Source organism: Cephus cinctus, unplaced genomic scaffold (assembly GCF_000341935.2).
Source record: "Cephus cinctus unplaced genomic scaffold, Ccin1 Ccin1_scaffold1609, whole genome shotgun sequence".
NCBI classification, from domain to species: Eukaryota; Metazoa; Arthropoda; class Insecta; order Hymenoptera; family Cephidae; genus Cephus; species Cephus cinctus.
This window is the reverse complement of record NW_014333901.1, coordinates 1-14,090: the sequence shown is the minus strand read 5'-3', so window position 1 is coordinate 14,090 and position 14,090 is coordinate 1. Positions and strand designations below refer to the sequence as shown.

General features: G+C 35.3%; 4 protein-coding genes across 6 annotated transcripts; 2 read left to right on the top strand and 2 right to left on the bottom strand.

The window, feature by feature from the left end:
• Positions 1-117: 117 nt before the first annotated feature.
• LOC107273466 (protein phosphatase 1 regulatory subunit 42) lies at positions 118-1,756 on the bottom strand. The gene is made up of 6 exons (XM_015751682.2): positions 1,399-1,756; positions 1,033-1,338; positions 742-976; positions 537-659; positions 333-470; positions 118-274 (listed from the first exon to the last, which is right to left on the bottom strand). The coding sequence occupies exons 1-6, from the start codon at positions 1,537-1,539 to the stop codon at positions 147-149; spliced, it is 1,071 nt and encodes a 356-aa protein (XP_015607168.1). The 5' UTR covers positions 1,540-1,756; the 3' UTR covers positions 118-146.
• A 35-nt stretch (positions 1,757-1,791) lies between these two features.
• Positions 1,792-5,692, top strand: LOC107273463 (integrator complex subunit 8). The gene is made up of 12 exons (XM_015751678.2): positions 1,792-1,909; positions 1,997-2,411; positions 2,507-2,744; positions 2,822-3,058; positions 3,121-3,366; positions 3,424-3,673; positions 3,743-4,153; positions 4,216-4,470; positions 4,546-4,795; positions 4,871-4,989; positions 5,057-5,406; positions 5,488-5,692. Exons 1-12 carry the CDS (start codon positions 1,792-1,794, stop codon positions 5,605-5,607), a joined length of 3,009 nt encoding a protein of 1,002 aa, XP_015607164.1. The 3' UTR covers positions 5,608-5,692.
• Positions 5,693-5,800: 108 nt separating this feature from the next.
• LOC107273465 (probable ATP-dependent RNA helicase DDX43) lies at positions 5,801-9,278 on the top strand. Of its 2 annotated transcripts, none has more exons than XM_015751681.2 (11): positions 5,801-5,970; positions 6,265-6,650; positions 6,749-6,952; positions 7,020-7,238; positions 7,306-7,432; positions 7,504-7,669; positions 7,750-7,992; positions 8,065-8,212; positions 8,278-8,519; positions 8,595-8,757; positions 8,826-9,278. In XM_015751681.2, the coding sequence occupies exons 2-11, from the start codon at positions 6,270-6,272 to the stop codon at positions 9,024-9,026; spliced, it is 2,094 nt and encodes a 697-aa protein (XP_015607167.1). In that variant the 5' UTR covers positions 5,801-5,970; positions 6,265-6,269; the 3' UTR covers positions 9,027-9,278. The 2 variants fall into 2 exon arrangements, with proteins under 2 accessions (XP_015607167.1, XP_015607166.1); XM_015751680.2 differs by having other exon boundaries at positions 5,801-6,017.
• LOC107273464 (N-acetyltransferase ESCO2) lies at positions 9,193-14,026 on the bottom strand. Of its 2 annotated transcripts, none has more exons than XM_025090810.1 (6): positions 13,604-14,026; positions 11,150-12,949; positions 10,851-11,073; positions 10,601-10,774; positions 10,327-10,532; positions 9,193-10,219 (listed from the first exon to the last, which is right to left on the bottom strand). In XM_025090810.1, exons 2-6 carry the CDS (start codon positions 12,946-12,948, stop codon positions 10,096-10,098), a joined length of 2,526 nt encoding a protein of 841 aa, XP_024946578.1. In that variant the 5' UTR covers position 12,949; positions 13,604-14,026; the 3' UTR covers positions 9,193-10,095. The 2 variants fall into 2 exon arrangements, with proteins under 2 accessions (XP_024946578.1, XP_015607165.1); XM_015751679.2 differs by having other exon boundaries at positions 13,436-14,023.
• Between the last annotated feature and the right edge of the window lie 64 nt (positions 14,027-14,090).

Sequence of the window (14,090 nt, the reverse complement as noted above, 5' to 3'; positions counted from 1 at the left end):
TGGCTCATTTGATTTCTACATGTTTTTTGTACATCAGAAAAGAATTATAGAATGATTTTTGTTTTATTACTTTTATTCATAATAGTACAAATTTATATGGGTCTGTTACATGTATATTTTTTTTATTTGATATGTGATTTTATCATTTAAATAGGCGGAAGTGCGATGACTGAGCTTACTGATGGACTATGCAAGCTCTGTTTACTTCTTGAACTAACTTTCCAAAAGGGTCTTGGTTTTATTCGATTTTCTCTTAGTCCTTTTATACCAGAAGCTAGGAAAAACATAATTTTAAGAATTCTTTAAATTTTGAGTAATATACAACTTCTTACCTGACTTCCATGCTGGAAATATTTGAGGGTGAGTCTCACCGGATGCTGTAGTTACTGTTATGGATAATTTTGGATCAGACTGATGAAATATGGCTCTTGAAACGGATCTTTTGAATGCCGGTGGTAAATTAAGAGAATCTGTAATAATTCTTATGTGATTTTAATGGAGAATATTAGTATCGTAAAAATAATAATAAAGTGTACTGGTAATGTCGTCGCTTAATGTCATCTTGGACGGTCTTCTGATCTGTCGCAATAGTTTCTCTGTCTTAAATTTTTTCATGAATTGTCGACAAATTTCACTTATGTCTTTTCCATCTAAATTTACTGTAAATGTTAAAAATTGTTCATAATATAGTTTCCATAAAAACATGTACTTCAGGTAGAATTACGTTTACGTTTGGTTTACCTAAAGATTCACTGTTTGCAATTAGATTTTCTCGATATCTGTAACATTGCGTTACAGGATTTCCTTGAAGGAACAATTCTCTGAGTCTAATTAAGGCATTGACACTTTCTGTCAAATCTTCAATGTCCTGTATAGAATTATTCTTAACTTCGAGTATTTCTAAAAAACGAAAATCATTAATTTGCCGAAGAGAATTCATTTTGTTCCCCGTAACATTCAAAACCTTGAGACAATTCTGCAAATTAAAAATAATATTAACATATACAACAGTCTGATACTTGTCATACTTACAGATAAAGTAGCGACGGTTCTTGGATCAAAACACAATAATTCTCCAGGTGCAATTCTTTGTCTCTCTATATGAAGTTCAATTAAATTTTCTAGGTTTTCTAAACCTTCTACAATGCTAATATTATTGTATCCTAAATAGAGCTTTGTCAGGTTCCTCAGTGTACCAAGATTTTCAATTTTCATAATATTATTATGCTGAAGATACAGGTGCGTCAGATTTACAGCAAAATGAAGATTCTCTATCTTGGATATACAATTATTTTGAAGATATATAACTTTTAGATTCTTGCAGGCAGCGAAGTTACCCTTAAAAGTAAAATAAATTTAATTAAACTATTTAGTCTTTTTATTATACGAAACACTCACGATGGCATTGATGAATTTGTCATTCATGTATAGATGAGTTATTCTTTGTAAATGATGCTTGTCTATTTCTTTTGTTAATGATTTATTCGATTGCGTTTCCGAGCATTTTCTCTCTACGTAAGCCGTTGTTAATTTCACCATATTTAGCCAATTTTATCCGTAATAAATAATAAATATCGAATAAGTTGGATTGTCGACTGCTGTTCATTGATCAAACAGTTCTCGGCATTGGAATATTATTTGGTGCGAAGTTTAGCGGGAAACATGTAAACTACATTAAATGGTGAAACGGTGTTCCAAATGTAGGAAGGTTAGTTTTGTATAGAACGAGTTGTCAAACAAGTCACTAACCTGAGAATCAGCGAATCGATGATTTTTTAATAGTATTAAACAATGGACGTGGATTTATTAAGACCAGGAACCGTGCCTATTTCTCCGGATACTATTTTGTGGTTCGAATTCTTATTGAATCCTTCTCTACTCGAAAAACATCTCTCGAAGCCACTGCCAGGTTAGTTTACTGACTTCCCCAAGGGATTTATTTAATTGTTTTGAACATTTCTTAATATTTTATAACATTTTAAACACGTTATTTTAGATCCATCACCTACAGACTTGATCATAAAATTCATGTCAATTAATTTTGATCAAAAGGAGGAGACCAAAATTATAGATCCCGAAGTTGGAGAAATCAAACCCAATGGACACAGTAAATGGCCTCATAAGACTTTAGCTCTGAAAATTCTTTCTCTAAAGGTTGCTACGTATCTCAAATGGGATTTAGATTTATTACAAAAGAAATTGCCTTTGCCGATGCAATTGACGTTGCTGCAAGACTTGTTTTACATTACCACAGATGTTATTGTCGAAATTCCTGCTGTTCCTGAGTATTCTGTAAATTCAGTATCAGATCAGGTCTTATTTACAATTGTTTTGTACCACAGATGGTATTTAAGAGCTATTATTTATAGAGCTCTACACAATAAACAATGTAAACAACAGTTTATACATATGTAGGTGTAATCATTATCAGATGCAATCTTTCATTTTGTTCAATAAGGATATAATTACATCAAAGTTTTACAAATAATTTCTTATTCCCATTTAGACCAGGAATTCAAGAGTCGACTTTTATACCACCTGGTGTTTCTGACGAAATAATACGGAAATTAGAAGCTCATGTATCAAATGCATTGAATGTTCTTAATGCTGTTTTACAGTCAAATGATTTAAAACCAAAAGTTCTCTCATTTGATACTTTCCAAATGTTAACTGAAGACAGTACAGAAGTTAAGCAAAATTGGGAAAAGATGATACCAATCACCGTTGAAGAATTTAAGTGTCAGGTACTCTCATTAGTAATATTATACATGACGAGTTCTATCATTAATTCATACTTACAAAGCTGTCTCTCTTGTTTTAGATACACTATGATATTGCAGTCTTCCATTTGTTAAGAGAGGAATATCAAACTGCGAAGCATCATATTTGCCAAGCAAGAGATTTATTCCTCACATTAAACAAAACAGAACCGTTATTGTATTGTACAGTAAAAAAGGAATTCTTAGATGGCTGTTGTTTAGCATGTGAAGTACCAATAGAAGAAATTCAACCTAGCCTAACTCAACAATTGCATAGAGCAATTAGAGACCAATATACAGTATGTATAGTCACTACAAACTTTTAATAAGTACTATCTTATAATCAAAGCTTTTTTTTTAGAATATTCTACAGATTTTACAGTCGGACAATATTTCAAGGGAAATTCCTCAAGTGTACAGAGACAATTTGGAACTAGATTTGCAGGGTGGGTTAGCGAACAGAAAAATGGTTGTATCCAGAGATTTACTCCTGCAAATCCAGTGTCTTAATTTAGTTCGCAAAGTAGTAGACAGTGACGTTGTTCTTGGCGATTATCCTAGCGAGATTAAAGCAGCTGGTGCAAAGGGCTTGGATTTACTCTTTTGGGTAAAATACTCCATATTAATTACCTTTCTCAAATTTTAATATGAAATTTTTATACAGGCTCTTAATACTGTTCTGGAAAAAGCGTCACCGACCGATAACAGACGCATCGCTCGTTACCTCTTGCATCTTGTACTTTCCAGTGACATAGATGGTCTCACAAGCAGAATTCTTAATACACCCAACTGTATAGCACTTTTTAATGAAACGGAACGTCATGAAATTGAAATGGAAACTACTTCTGATGACTTGGATATGCCCGACCTGCTTCTGAATAATGATTGGGGTGTTCCGCTTCAGACTTACACACGTAAATATCAAAGTGGATTATTAACGTATAAATTGATTATTTTTTAACTAATGCAATTTGTATTTTTAGAGAATCCTAGGCTCGAAATCTTCGAATTGGAACAACGATTGATACTCTCATACAATCCTCATGAGATTCGTGACATCATAATACAGTTGGCTGAAAAGAATCCGATGAAACCATTATGGCCAGTAAACAGCTGCTGGGAGTTGCCAATACCTTTGCAAAGTGTTGCCATGTCTCTGCCCAGAGGTTTTCTTCAGGATTATTCATACATCTTGCTTGCCAAAAGTCGTGAGATGGTTTCTGTAAAGGATTTTATCGGTGCTAAAGATCTTCTGTGTGCTCTTGAAAAAGAAGTACAGCAACACGTGCAAGTTGGAAACACGTTGCTTTTTAAATTGTGTAAAATGGTTGGCTGGGAAGCACTTCTCGTTGAGATCTGGCATTGCCTTTATGCTTGGCCAGCAACAACTGTCTGTGAGTAGTAATAACACTCCAATTATATATCTTGTACTTAACTCTACTGAATTTATATCCAGGCGATACGCAAGCGTTGGTTGTACAGTGCAAGCAATGTCTTGGAGCTTTACAAGCAACAGATCAAGTAATTCCTCGACAAGAGATCATAGAATATTGCACAGTCTTTATGTTAAATATGGCAGAATGGGATTATTTGACAACACTAGAAAAACGTTGGGCTTATGCTGAATTTGCTGCGGCCATTAGTAGTGTTTGTCAGGAAATTGTAAAATATAAGGGGAGTCGAAAGTTTCCTAGAGAGAGTTGGGATATGGGTACGATTTGATATTTCTTGAAGATAGAGTACTGTCTCAATTGTTATGCAAACTCATATATATTTCGGTGAATAGTTTTAGTTGCTTTTGGTCCAAGCAGAGACCAGCCACAAAAACGTAGCAGTAGTGGCAACAGTTCAGGCAGTAGCAGTGCGTCAAAGGATCTCATCGCTGGTGTTTCAGCTTTACTAAGTAGACTTCGTGAACCTACAGCACTTACAGTAGCAATCTCATTACTGGCTAGGTTACACAATGTCCTGCGTGATGAATCCAGCCTAGAACTTTATGCACAGTATCTTACACTTTGGCCAGTCAGCATACCAAAGTAAGTATCAATGACTAATATAATGTGAATCTGATATTCTATTTTTTAACAGAATCAATATGATTTCTTTCTTAGCTCAAATTCATACAATCACAGAACGATTAGTGAACATTTGTTTCAATTATTGATGCAAGCTCTCAAATATTACCCAAGCAATGTCCCCTGGTTAAGATTAATGGGGGATCTTAACTTTGGTGAGTGCCTTTCACATTATGTATGAGTATCAGAAGCTTCTTTAATTTTCAAAATTTTTTCCCATAGTTTTAGCCTATTATGAAAGCGCAATGAAGTATTATCTAGAGGCTATTATGGTATCCAGTGATTTGTTTAGTCAACCTGTCCCACGAACACAAATTGATGATCTTGTGTACAGAAGAATGATTAAGTGCTGTGCACACTTGCAGTGCTACACACAAGCAGCAGTGCTTTGTCAATTCTTAGAAGAAGTCGATTATTCGTTAGCTTTTAAAATGGCTGCTAGTGATCAAAAAAGCTGTGCACCAGCCGATGCAATGGATGCATATTATCACTGTGTCTGGGACACGACCATCCTCGAATATCTAATTCATTTGCATACTAAACGGGGCGAGCATCACAGAAAGCAGCTCGCGGTAATAATTTTAATAAAACAATTGCAAGGTAACAGTAATACAATGGGGAATTGGAAATTGCAAAATACATTTTTTTTTCAGATCAAAGTGATCGGTTTGCTTGAATTAAATTCTAATAATATCGAGAAGATCCAGAAGGAAGCTGCAAATATTCGTAAAGCAAAGTTCCTTAGAGCTTTAGCAAGACAATATGTTTATTAAATTGATTGTGTATAACTGTATATAACACTGTATATATATTGCTACTGATAATTATGATACTTTACAAATAAAATTTTGGATGGCATTATTAGTTTTACGATTTTGTTTTAACAAGTTTAGATTGATATTCAATTTTTTTGTTTAGTCGTTATCTGCAGTTTCATTGTTAGATTTAATTAATATATGACGATCGGACAGTTTCCCGCTTGAATAGTTCTCTGTTTTGTAAACGCGAGGTTTTTTCCGTACGTGTTCAATTTCTGCTGCTGTCTGCCAATCACAGCCACTGTCGACCCTTTGTCTTGATTTACGCTGATTTACGCAGAGCTTGGTCGTTAGGAAAAACGTGGAAACGTTCAACAGGTTTCTAAATTATTTAGATCTTTTATTCACTATTGAATACAGTACAGGTATTTTATTATACATAAAATTAATTAAAAAATGGATTGCTAAGATGTTGCTGTTATATTATTTCAATCGTAGATAATAACCCTTGATCTTGTTATAATCTAGGGCACGTGTTTGGAAAAATGTAGTTTATCTAAGTCAATTTATATATTTTTTATTTTAATAGATGATTACATTTATATGGAATAGTAGGCAGTTTGTTTAAATATGATAAAATGTATATTGTAATTGTGTTTTTTTTCTTTTTAGGCAGGATGGATGAAGATTGGGACAATGATGATTCGTCATATCAATCTGGCTCTGCATCAGCTCCAATAGCTACAGCCTATTATGGAAGAAGTAATCGGGGTGATAATAGTGGAAATAGTAGATATAGCACTTCTAACTCTCGCTATTCATCTAATGGGAACGATAGATCAGAAGGGAGCTGGAGAAATAGGGATCAACGAAATAACAATGACAATCGTCAAGGTGGTCGAAACTATGATGGCAATCAAAATTCTTTCAATGGTCATCAAAGCGACAGAACTCAGGGCCTTGTAATACAAGTTGACACAAGTAAACTGGGTAGAATCATTGGTAAAGGTGGAACTAAAATAAGAGAATTACAAGAGCAGACTGGTGCAAGAATAAATGTGAGCATAGTTAACACAATTTTTTTACTATAAAAATGATATCTAAAGCTTTTGGATTTTATGCTCTTAATTATTTTATATCAAATCATCTATTACAGATTGATAAATCAGGTGGTAATGAAGAAACCAATGTAACCTTGGTTGGTTCTGAAGAAGCACAACAAAGAGCTAAAGAGGAAATTGAAAAAATTCTCAAAGATAGAAATCGAGGACCTGTCACTTCTAAGTCAAATGAACCAGAGACTCCAAAAGCTGATATTGATTTTTCAACATTTGACTGGTCAAAAGCTAATGAACAATATGTAATTAACGTAATATTAATTATTACCATTAATCATCAATAGTGTACAACTATTGTATTTTCCATAGGATGAGTTTCTTAAAGAAAAATGGTCGAAGTTTCCTCCGATCATTAAAAATTTCTACAGAGAAGACCCAAGCGTTACTAATATGACAAAAGAAGAAGTGGCACACTTCCGAAAAACTAACAACAGTATTGAAGTGTATCATGCTTTCAGTGACGAAGGCAAGGAAACTACGACGTGTCAAATTCCAAATCCTGTTCAAACCTTTGAACAAGCTTTTCATGTACGTGTTAATTCTGATACTATATACTGTTTATTCATTTTTATTCATACTATATTATTTTCAAAAGGATTATCCAGACATCCTTGAAGAAATTCGTAAAGTAGGATTTGAAAAACCAAGTCCAATACAATGTCAGGCATGGCCTATATTACTTGGTGGAAAAGATCTTATTGGAATCGCACAAACTGGCACAGGTATGTAATTTAATTCCTTGCATGTACAGTAGAAGGAAATATCGTTCAATTCAATAATAATTGATTTTCAGGTAAAACTTTGGCATTCTTATTGCCAGCATTGATTCATATTGACGGTCAAGAGACACCAAGAGCTGAACGAAATGGACCATCGGTTCTCATAATGGCACCAACACGAGAACTTGCCTTACAAATTGAGAAAGAAGTTAACAAATATTCATACCGTGGAATTAAAGCGTACGTTATTATCTAAAGATAGAATAAGTCCTAATTAATACACTCTTGTTCCATACTGAATGTCATTATGTTGATCACAGGGTATGTGTCTACGGTGGTGGTAATCGTAAAGAACAGATAAACACTTTATCCAAAGGTGTAGAAATAGTAATAGCTACACCCGGTAGACTTAATGATCTTGTACAAATCAAAGCACTGGATGTGACCTCAGTCACATATCTTGTACTAGATGAAGCGGATCGAATGCTGGACATGGGTTTTGAACCACAAATTAGGAAGACTCTATTGGACGTAAGACCCGACAGGCAGACTGTCATGACTAGGTAATATAAAATATTACATAATTAAAACGAATAATAATTCAGTAACTAATTCTGCAAAATTATTGTCAAAAGTGCTACATGGCCTCAAGGTGTTCGAAGGCTTGCGCAGTCCTATATGAAGGATCCTTTGCAAGTTTACGTTGGCTCCTTAGATCTAGCAGCTGTGCACTCAGTGACGCAGACTATCCTTATAATTGATGACGAGGAAAAGACTGATATGGTAATTCTATAGACAGGAAAAAAGTCAATAATCTAAATTCTAACAGCTAACAATTTTGCCTTTAGTTGCACAACTTCTTCCAAAATATGAGCGAGAATGACAAAGTAATTGTATTCTTTGGCAAAAAGACACGCGTTGATGAATTATCCAGTAATTTGGCATTGAGTGGAGTCAATTGTCAAAGTATTCATGGAGGTCGTGACCAGCTCGACAGAGAACAAGCTCTGGAGGATATAAAAACGGGGGTTGTGCGAATTCTTCTCGCGACAGACGTTGCAAGTCGCGGTATCGACATTGAGGACTTAACGTAACTACCGAAAATTAGAAACCTACTTTTTCTATTATTAATTACTTTGCGTTATCAATGATTATCCTTAAACAGGTATGTGTATAATTACGATTTCCCTCGTGATATCGAAGAGTATGTTCATCGCGTGGGTCGAACCGGAAGAGCTGGTAGAACAGGAGAAAGTATAAGCCTTATGACGCGAGGAGATTGGTCACATGCCAGAGAACTTATAGCCATTTTAGAAGAAGCTAGCCAGGTAAGGAATAAGTTTATTAAAATTATTCAGACTGCTGTAACATGACGCTTGTTTGGATAATTCCACAGGAAGTGCCGGAAGAGCTTTATAAAATGGCAGAGAGATATGACAGCTGGAAAGAGAGGAAAGAACGCGAGAAGATGGACGCTGGTGGTTCTTATATTGACCGTGGACGTGGTGGAGGAGGAGGCGGAGGGGACAGAGGTGGTCGAGGAAGACGTGGTGGTGGAGGAGGTGGCGGAGGCCGACAGCGAGGAGGTCGCTGGTAACTAGTTTGGTTACTGTTACTTAATATTTCCAAGTTCCTATATTTCACAAGTATCTCATTCGAATCAGTATTTTTTATCTTAATGATATCTATCTGTTGTTGTTAGAAATGATGTTACCACTAGGTATATTTTTATTGGATTATGAGGGAAAGAAGTAGTCTTTTCGTATTATTTCAACCAAAGAATTTTTTTTTTTTGTACATGCCTAACGTGTATGCGGTGAAGATCTTGAATAAAGTTGACAGAAAAGTATATTTTTGTACATTTGACAGTTACAGTTGATCTGTAAATATTAAAATGGAATAACATGAGTATATGACAGTTTTTTTTTAATGGGGCAGTGCTTCTGCTATCTTTATATACAGTTTTATAAAATTCTATTTAAATACTGTACGTCACCTTGTTTCAAGTATTTATTTCCTGTATTGTGTTGCCATTAATTTTTAGCAATTACTGGACGTTGTCTAATGGGTACTTTGAGAATTTTTACAGAATTTTGAATAAGCTCGCTCCACACATATTTTAATAATAACACACGCATTCTCTTAAACTTCTAAAGAATACAAAGTAATTACCAAAAAAAGTGGATCAAATACTTTTATGGGAACTCCTGCGGTGTTTTTGGCAGTATATAAAAATAGTTTTGAATTATTGTACTATGCTACTATGCTAGGTAGATACTATAAAGTTAATCTAACTTTGCATATACTCACAACTCCTTGGCTCATTGCATTCAATTATTTGAGCTATGAAATCAATTAATCTTATATGTATCGATACTCATTCAATTTTGATAACAAGTATAGCAAATTTTTCTGTTAGAACTCCTGTATAAATTTTTTTAAATAACACTCAAGTTAGCCAAAGAGCTGCCGAGTGTTTCATATAAAATAAATAAACAATAAGTTTAATGATTTAAAAAGTATTATCTGAAACGAAGTATTTAACATAGTGAAGTACAAAGTGTACTTAACTTCTGACCAGGATAAAATAGACATTAAAATATGACCTAGATTTAAAATACATAGAGCATGGTGTGCGTATAAAAAATAATTTAAAAAAGCAGATCTTAATTGTACACTTTGAAGTTTTGAGTTTTGGTATACTTCTCGGCAAAGATTTTTCCACTGGGTGTTGGCATCGAAAAAGCAATATCATCCACCGACATCACATAACCAAAATGAAAGTTTGCTCTGTGAAAACAAAAGGAAGTAAATGAAAATCATTAAATGAATGCAGCACATGCTATAAAGGTAACAAATAAATGCCATAGCTCCTTTTATAATTAATATGAACTCACCTAACAGTATCCACAAGCTTTTTCGCAATGCCTTGTCTACGATGACTCATGGCTGTCCATACAACATTTATTCCACACTTTACAGGAGTAGTTTCTGCACTGCAGCAATCTAATTCTATTAATTCCGGAATCATACGGTGTGCGATTTTTATATACTCAGCTACGAGGACACCCAAGATATTTTTATCCCTCACGTATATGTAAATCTGAAGAACAGGAAGAACGTTGTTATGTCTATCTGTTAATTAATAATAACGCAATATGACTAACTTACCTTCTTATTTTGATAGTCTGTCACTTTGACATCAGTCAATCCAAGATCTCTGTCCACTACTTGAAGAATATCAGAAACCTTTTTCCAACATTGTTTCGAATCATTAGGTTCAATTAGGATTATCCTACTGGATGTAAAAGGATCTTCTGAAACGATACGTTCCTTTTTCCAACCCTGAAATTGATATAATAAATATATATTAAGAATTCTATTGGGGTGACCGGCTTTATAAGTAATTCTAAATTCTCACAGGAAATTTCAAAGTCTTCACGCTATTGTGATAATTCAAATGAGCATTTTCGTCCTCGGCGTCACCAATCTGATATACAATTCCGCATTCAGTACAACAAGTAGCTCCAAATTTCTTTTGTCCAGCATCCAACTGATACTGATTCTCGTCACCACCACCTTTTATAGTCATTTGCCACGCAGCACTTCTCTTTACACCACGATTTCCCTTGGCATTGAAATCTCTAAAATAATAAAATTGTCACTTAAAAATATATAAATTCATAGGATCAAGAATAGCCAAGTACAGATATATCTTACTCGAATAAATTATTTGTTGTATATCCTTTGGTGAATAATGGAAAATATTTCTTTTCCACGTTCTTCACGTCTGATGTACTTTCTTCTGATTTTGCTGCGTTATTATTATTCAAGATATTTTCCAAATCTGTTGGTACAGCAACGTCCTCTATATTCATGATAGATGTCATGTTACTAAGCTCGCTTGCTGGAGACATCATTACGTCCTTACGCATGTTCATTGATTTTGTGGGAGATAAAACATTCTGTGCATCTTCACGTATCAGAGGTTCCATGGTATCGTAATCGTCATCAGCCCAATCATCCTCCAACGTTTTCAATATGTTATTAACAATTTCATGTTCCATAGAAGCGTCGAATTTTGGATCATCAAAAGCGAGATCCGTGGCGTCAAATGTTACATCAGCAAGTTTTGGTTTTTTATTAACATTACCATGATACCGTGACTTTCTCTGATTAAGAGGACTCCTACCATTGGATATTTTTAATTTATTTTTACTATTTACAGTAACCGTAGCGATACGGTTTGGTTCCATGGTCTTCTTGGTTTTGAAGAATTTTTTGTTAGGATTTACTTCTGGAGAAGATACTCTTTCTTTAACTTCCTTTTTTGTATTTTCTGAAGGTTTTGTAAATCTAATGGCCTCCACCGGAGAAGAATTCTCAATGTTATCAATTTCTGGTAGAATCTCTTGCTTTTCCTTTTTGAATGCTTCGGAGCGAGAAACGTGTCGTTTTGGCTTCGGCCTCTTTATACCATGCGAGACTCCAGCATTTATTTCACCAACTTTACGTCGCTTTGCGGAACGTTTGTGTCCTCCAACATGCAGAGACAGACTGCGTTTCTTATTATTGCGTTCAGAATCTCTCCATTCCATACTGAAATGATATTCACGTTTTGGTCTCTCGCAGGAGTTGCTATAAAATGATTTTGTACTTAGTTTAAAGTCTTCCTTTTTCACTTCCTGGAACAGGGACGCTCGCGCTCGAGGAATCGTTGAATTTTCTTCAGATTTTAACAGTTTTATTGCAGCTGTTGACAAAATATCATGTGAATGTCTTTTCAATACATTCTCTTTTCTTTCTGGTGACGAGCCTTCATTGGTATCTAATGGATTAAGTGATTTCCTTCGATGCAGTCTTGGCAGTGGTATATCCTTACTTACAGAACCAAGAGGAGTTATCAGCCTCTGTTCAGGACTATCCTTGTGTGGTGTTTCTGCTACGATATCATCATCATCCTCCGGACCGTATAAACTTTTGTGAGGAGTGTCTGGTATAATGTCATCGGAGAGTAATGTTTGTTGTATGTGGTTTGGAGTAATAGACTGGCTGTTTGATTTCTTGTGTGGGGTAATGGTCCTTGATTTTGGGGATTCTGGAAAGATTTTACGCCGTGGAGAAGAACGGGCCGCACGGGTTAAGCGCTTCAATACAGGGAACAGGCTGTTATTGGATGTGTTTGTGTTGTTTGATGGTAATAAACGATCCCAGGAAGCAATGCTATGTGAGCGTGGTGTAGTTTCTGGTGTTCCTAGAGGAGACTCAAATTGTCTGTCAGATGAACTTGCATCGCTACTAGGACTTTGATCAGTCAAGGCTAGCGGTGATATCGGTCCTAAGTCTGACTCCTCTTCAGATGCTCCACCATCTGGATTAATTTTTTGTACTGCGAATAAGCTTCTCTTGGTGGAACTGCCTGATGGACCAAATAGCCGCTTCTGTACTCTTCGAGGAGTAGATTCTCCGCGACCACTGTCCTCAGAAAGCATTTTAAAATTGTTGAAAATGTCTGGCATTCTGTAAAATAATATTTGGTCATGTTCATGCACAGTTATAAATACTAACATAGTCCTAAAATGCATTCATATCTATATGCAGCAAGTTAATGCACGATAAAAGTCTTTCAAACAAATAAATCCAGATGTGAAAATACAGTTTAAAGAACATCAGGTATGCATGTGTAAACTTGGTAATAACAATACTTCAAAATAATAAAGAATTAAACCATTTCTCCAATTCATCAGAGCTGTAATAACTAAACATTATAAATACCACAAACCCATAACAATTTCTCTAAGTTAAAAGTTACATTCATCACGTCACCCAAACTTAGGATTGTAAATATTAACAAACAGTAATCACATAAAGTACATTTTTCCTCTTACAATACAAAAAATGGATAAAGCATTTAATCACGACTGTTCTAAAAAGTATCACTGTAAATAATTCAAACTCCAAAAAAGTAAATATCGCTTCATAAACTTCTGCAATAAAAGGACTAACCAAAATATCCGTTACAAAGTGTGCAGCGTCCCGCGTGACACGTCGCGATGATGATAAATAAATCGTCGTGTGCCCGAAGACTTTTCTCTATTTTTCACCCGCAAAATCGGAGCGAAACGCAGGAGACTACTTATTGCCAGTTGACAAAAAACGGTTATAGTACTCAACGGCTATTTTCCTCCCAACAGTTTTCGCGCTCCTTCTGGCGCCACTCGGTGCTGTTTAGCTCCAGTAATCCCGCGCACCTGCTCCACATATCACTTCGGTTATTGGTTAGAATATTTACCACCTTAATAGTTATTGGTCCATTCCGTTGGATCCTGTGGAACATCCGGAAGAATTCTGCTTGCATTTATTTCTTATCCAATATTAGCAAAGATGCCGCTAAAACGTAGCGGCGAGTCTGGAAGTAGGAATTTGTGATTATCATCTCCATCGACAATGCGTATCCCGACGTAGTCGAGCTAAATGTGAACACGAATGCGTAGCTTGACGGGCAGAGGGTCTCCGCTACTCAGCGCTGGTTCCCAAAGCAATCCTAAGAACGAGACCGGGAACTATCGAACGCTTCAAGAACTGCTGAAAAAGCCTATTGTAGAAACATTCTTAAGATATTTTTAAGAAAGTGCGGTGCCAACTTGACACCCGTGTAGCA